General features: G+C 33.4%; 1 protein-coding gene across 1 annotated transcript; it reads right to left on the reverse strand.

Moving 5' to 3' along the window:
• Nucleotides 1-412: 412 nt before the first annotated feature.
• Nucleotides 413-3340, reverse strand: LOC132180566 (receptor-like protein 7). The gene has a single exon (XM_059593438.1). The coding sequence runs from the start codon at nt 3338-3340 to the stop codon at nt 413-415; it is 2928 nt and encodes a 975-aa protein (XP_059449421.1).
• Between the last annotated feature and the right edge of the window lie 3225 nt (nt 3341-6565).

The following is a 6565-nucleotide window of genomic DNA, read 5'->3' on the forward strand; positions in this document are numbered from 1 at the left end:
TCTAACCGATTGAGCTTTCTATTAAATACAAAAGACATTATGAATAACATATGTTTGGTTGCTATGCATGCTTGACTTGTATTTTTAACGTCATTAGAAATAGAAAACTGCCAAGTATGAAGAACTTTGTGTTCTCACCAAGTTCAAGTAATCCAAAATTATCAAATGGAATCATGGGATAAGTAATGCACTCTACTACAACAAAAATTATAAAAATATATATAAAAAAGATCCCACCCAAGCATTTTACATACAACATATTAATGTCACACTATTCCAAAATACACCAAAACAATATTGAAAAAGGGAAATAACGCATTACACACAGATAAATAAGATTTAAAGTAGAAATACACGGGTATAATAAATGCATACATGGCATTGAGAGGGTATCTTGTCCAATCTATTTTATTTAATTTCTGCGTCTCTTTCCACCCAGTGGCCTTATTCTTAAGGTTTTCATTAACCAATCATGTTTCCTTTCAATCACAATCCGCCCAATGATTACTCTGACAACAAATCCAAATCCATATCCAATCGCAACTATTTTCCAACCAAATTCAAATGTTGATCCAGAGTCTTGACTTTCTTGAGAGATTGAAGGTTGAGAAGGTTGCTCATTAGAATTCTTACATTTCTTTGTCAATGGTCTCCCACACAATCTTAGATTCCCCTCAAATGAACTGTTTTCAAATGTATCAAATTGTCTCCCTTGTGGTATAGACCCTGTGAGAATATTATGAGAAACATTGAGGAATTCTAAGAAAGTGAGTTGTATTAGTTGTTGTGGAATCTCCCCCGACAACTTATTTTGAGAAAGGTCTAATGCTTCCAACTCTGTAAGGTTTTCTAAAGATGATGGGATATGACCGGTAAGAGCATTATTAGAAAGATTTAGCAACTGAGCTCCTTTTAAATTTCCAATAGATTCAGGAATCTCACCGACAAATCTATTGCTTGAGAAATCAATGGCTATGAACACTTCTTGGACCTTCTCATAAAAAACATCATTTCCTTTGTTTGTCATCACCATAGAGTAAGTATAAGGCTGAGCCGTATAGGCATACCAAATAGAATTTCTTATTTCAAAGTCTGAGTTTTCATGAATATATGTTAACATATGCTCATCCGCAAGTTTTTTGGCCTTCCAATTTTCAAAAAGTCTTAATGGCAGCTTTCCCATAAAATCATTGTAGGAGATGTCAAGGATTCGGATGTTGGGGAACTTATAAAAATAAGTTTGAGGCGTCTCCATTCGACCATTGAATTTGTTTGACCGTAACCTAAGGACCTTTAAATTTGAAAGATGTCCCAACCAAAATGGAAACGTATCATTGAATTGGTTATCACTAAGATCAATGACCTTTAGCATTGTACACTCAGCCAGCAATCTCGGTAACTGCCCTTGAAATTTGTTTTGACTGAAATTTATTATCCTCAATTGGCTTCCATTTATCCAAGTTTCTGGAATGCTTCCCTGAAATTTGTTCCTTCGCAAATCAAGTACCAATAGAGATTCAGCAAAGTTGTCAAAGCATCGAGGAAGTGAACCACTTAAGTTGTTATTAGCCAAATCAAGGACTTGAAGAGAACTCAGATTGCAAAACAATTCCGAAACATTTCCAGTCAATGAATTACTGGAAATATAAAAATGCAGAGTGGAGATTGGGGGAGTAGGAAGTGATCCTTGGAGCAAATTGGACCTTAGATCAAGAAATTGTAGAGAAGTCCATGGAAAAATAATTTGATGTTGACTAAAGCCTCCGAGCAAGTTGTTGGAAAGGTCAAGAACCTCTAGACTTCTTGTGCTTGTGTTCCACATCCATTCTGGAACTTGGCCATGAATCTTGTTGTTGGACAAGTTTAGATGCTTCAATTCATGTTGGCTTCTTATGAAATTTGGAACCTCGCTCAAGTTGCATGAAGAAAATCCTAAATCTTCAAACTGAAGAGTTGCATTGGCACTTGTTTCTTCAATGAGTAACGATAATTGATTACCAGAAATATCCAATGCATATAAATGTTTGAGCTTAAGAAACTCATCAAACTCCAAAGTGCCGTTAAAGTAGTTCTCAAAAAGAAAAAGAACTTCAAGATTCTTGAAGCTGAAGATTGAGTTTGAAATTTGACCACGAAACTTGTTGCATGCAAGGTCCAAGACCCGTAAGTTTGTGAGGTTCATAGGCCCAAAAGTAATTGGACCAGTTAACCGATTGTTATTCAGGCCGATGACAGTCAATCGTGTCTCATTCTCGAATTTTATTTCACCACTCAAAAGATTATAACTTAGATCAAGATAACTCAATTGTGGCAAGTTTAGAAGCCTAAAAGGGACTTGGCCTGTCAATTGAGTCCAGGAAAGGTCGAGTTGAGAGAGTTGAAATAGGTTTCCAAGTGAATGAGGAATGTTACCCACAAAAGAGTTGTTTGAAAGGAGAAGAACAGTGAGTTTAGTGAGGTTACCAAGTGAAGATGGAATGGACCCCGAGAAATTGCAATACCTAATAGACAAGTCAGTCAAAAAGCTAAGGTTTCCCATGGAAGCGGGTAGCTCACCTGAGAAACTCATGCTTGTCAAATACAATTTCTGAAGAGGGCTACTCCATTTATAGTTAGGCAAATAACCGGTGAGACCTGCATTCTCACCTACATCAAGAACCCGTAAATTTGATAGCTTAAAGATGCCTATTGGAAATTCTCCGTGCAAACCACAACTACAGAGAGAGAGGAATGTTAAAGAAGACAAATTTGCCAAAGTATTAGGCACAGTAGAATTAATATGCACCCTACTCAAATCAAGCTCTTGTAGGTGGGTCAAATTTCCAACTAGGGTTCTGAGGCCAGCCTTTTTGAGTTCCAAAAGGGAATAGTCACTAGACAAATCAAGATATGACAACTGGGACAATTGTGAAATTTCTAAGGGGATTTCACCAGAAAAATTAGAGAAAGCGAGATTGAGATGTGTTAATCTTGAAAGATTGCGTACCTGGGGTGGGATAGAAGAGTAGTTAAAGTAATTGTAGGCAAGGTTAAGCCTTTGGAGGTGAACAAGGCGAAAAAGGCTACTGCTGGAGCTAATAGAACCAAATAGACAGCTGCTACTGAGGTCGAGGCCAATTACACGACCTGTGTTGTCATCGCACTCAACTCCATCCCATGAGCAGCAATCACTTTTGTTTAGTTCAAGTGTCCAAGACGCAGGCTTGAATTGACAATTATAAAGATTATCAAAATCATACACCGGTGTGAAAAAGCTTTGCTTGAATTGCAACAAGGCAGAGCTGTCATCACCATGGCACATAGGAGGAGAAGAATGATCAGTAAGTGAAAATAAGGCCATGAAAATGAAAATGAAGAGAGAAAGCGATGATAAACCCATAATTAATGTTGCAACTAACTTGGTAATTGTGAAGCCTCCTAGGAGTAGGAGAGACCTTATTTATAGGGTGGTGGTGTCTTGTCTTGTAGTTGTGCCCTTAATATGAAAGCTCGGCAGACGTAGCAAAAGCCTTGCAAAGTAATGCAAGACTCCCGAGAGACTAGCAAGTGGAAGACATAGAAAAGCAAAAGCAATATGGGAAAACAAGACTTTATAAATTTTTAAGTGTGAAAGTTAAACCACCACAACAGCTAGGGCCTTCACGTGACATGATGTTCGTGAAATCATAATGCACTCAATAATAATGGAAGCATCTAATTAGTCACACTTTTTTAAAATCCCATTTGGAGTCGATCTCCAAACTTAAATGCAACGCATATATCCTTAATTACTAGTCTATAAAGGAATATTTATTCCTCTAAAAAATAAAAAAATAAATTATTATTATTTTTTAAGGTATACACTATTTTTCCAAAAAAAAAACCCACATTAAAATGGTTAATGTAACGTATTTGAAGTTTTGTTTTTGTTTTTGTTTTTGTTTTTTTGTTTTTTTAAATTTAAACACTAAAAACCAAAAAAATTAAACTACTTATAACACATTATGTCAACGATAAAATATACATTATAAATGGGCGGAGATAATAACATTACTCTTCTCACAGAAGCATCGAGGAAATGTGAAAATAAGACATTATAGAAAGTGATTTAATTGAAGTGCAAAAGTAATACCCTTATAAAAAGTTTTTTAATTTGGAGTGTAAAAGTAATAAAATATCTTTTTTATAAAAAGTGAAAGTAAGATGGTTGGCTTTGTGTAACTGAAATTAAAGTGGGGCAACAGATTTGAAAATTTTCATTTTATAGAAGAGAGATGATAAAATCATTTTTTATTAGAGAGATAAAAAATGAAAATTTTCTTCACCAGCAACGCGGCAGCACCTACTTTAGAAAAAGCAATTTAGAACTAAGACCACGTTTGTTACCTTTTAGATTTTTATTTTATTTTTTAATATTTTACCTAACCCTTGACTACCAAGGGAATCACCTACTTAAAAAAAAAAAAGCCCATTTAGCTCCAAGAACACGTTTGTTACTTTCCAATTTTTTATTTTTCTGGAAACAGTCTACTTTAGTCTTTAGCGAAAGTAATTTGGTGCTTAGAATAAAAAAGATATTGGTAATGGGATTAATATATATATATCATAGCAAGTAATTTAATAGAAGTGCTCTGACAAAAAAATATATATATATTATTAAAGTGGTGGAAGTAAAACATATTTGCCATCAAATAAGAATATATAGCAGCTTTATTTGAAAAACGTGAAGCCACAGATTTGTCCACGATCACTCAAATTGGGACAATTTTGCCGCTCATATTTACAACTCCTATACTTTTTTAATGCAATGGAGATGATTATTTTTTCACTTGAAAAACTTAATTAACTCTAATCTGCACCTATAAGGGGTCGAATAGGTGTTTAACAAACAATAAGCGGAATTAGATCTGACTTAACACCATATCATCAATCAAATATTTAAACATGCAATGAATAGTAAGGAACACAGATATTTTGTTATGAAGAGAAAACTATTTATAAAACTCTCTAAATGTAAAATTTCTCCGAAGCAGCTAAACCCATAAAATTACTTTACTATAGAAAAACAAGAATTTACACAATGTCAAAACATACAAAACCTTTGAACTTGACAATCCCCTGTACTAGACTAATGATCCACTTGTCATATTTTGCCAAAAAAAAAAAAAACAAGTTTTTCATATTTTCCTATGTAAGTGATCAATTATTGAATAGACCAAACCCTGGAAGGGACGTTAAAAAAAATTAATTAATTTAAAATTATTTCGAAGTAGATATCACGTACGTTATGGGTTGCCAGTTGCAGTAGTGAATATTCAGATAAAAGTCCGAGTCATCTTCATTTCTTGAGATAAGGTTTGGGTTGTTGTGGGTGCTTGAGATGTTTGAAATTTCTATCCCTGACAGTATTAATCACCATAGAGGAGTCTTTTTCTTCTTCGAAGCAGTATTAGAGTCATTTAATCAGTGTAGTTTGTTGGAAATAATTTGGATGGTGCACAAATTCTCATTGATATAAAATAATTACAATATGAATATTAACAATAAAATAAATAAAATATAAAAGATGAAAATAGAGTATGGAAAGATCTCACAATATGCTATAGAATAACGCAAGAGCGTTGTCCTTAAATGTTGATTCGTGTTTCCCGGAGTGTATAACTCGATGCGATCGGATCCTTTGACACGCAACCTCCCAGGATTAGACTATAACGTCTACCTTCGTTAAGGACGCACTTCCAATAATGAAGAGTAATAGAACAACCCAAATCTTTTCTTGTAGAAAAACTATTCTTTAATTGAAAACATAGAAATAATATATATATATATATCTCAAGTGCTCTTTTTTTTGTATATGTCGCATAGACAAAGAAAATTAGCTTAATATATATAAAGCAAACTCACACTTTTTTCTATCCAAAGTCTTGAAAGACTTTATGACCAAATGGTCAACGATGATCGAAGAAAAACCGTAAAAGCTTATTAATGAACAATGCCATAAAACCTTGTAAATGGTCAAAACTGTTGAAGAATTAAAACACATGGAATTGTTAATGATCAACGGTCATAAACAATAAAAGTGAAAAATCAATGGGTTTAACCACTCATGGTAAAAAACGTATAGAGAAACTAAATGGTATTTAATGACCAAACGGTCACAATAATAATTTTTAAGAGACTACTAGTTGGATATTAATCAAAGAATAAAAGGGCTTAAGAAGAAAGAAAAGAAAAAACAATAGTTTGTAACACATATATTACAACATAGTTTACGTAGAGAACACTTGGAATAAGAAATTAAGATGTTGTTATGCTCATCAAGTGAAGACTTGAGAATTAACACAATTGACTTCAAGTCAAGCACGCGCTCTAGCTGCTTTCATATTAAGTGCACAAGACTTTATGCGACAGCCTATAAAAAATTGAAATGTTATTCAGTTTTTTTAATTGTCTATTTTTTTAGTATTTTTTTTGTTCTTTTTCTTTTTCTTTCTTTTTTTAATTTTTTTTTTTTATTAAAAAGGTAAATGAGAATATGTTACATATATAGGTAAAATATAAAGAAACAGACACTTAAAAATGCTTA

Source organism: Corylus avellana, chromosome ca5 (assembly GCF_901000735.1).
Source record: "Corylus avellana chromosome ca5, CavTom2PMs-1.0".
Lineage (NCBI taxonomy): Eukaryota > Viridiplantae > Streptophyta > Magnoliopsida > Fagales > Betulaceae > Corylus > Corylus avellana.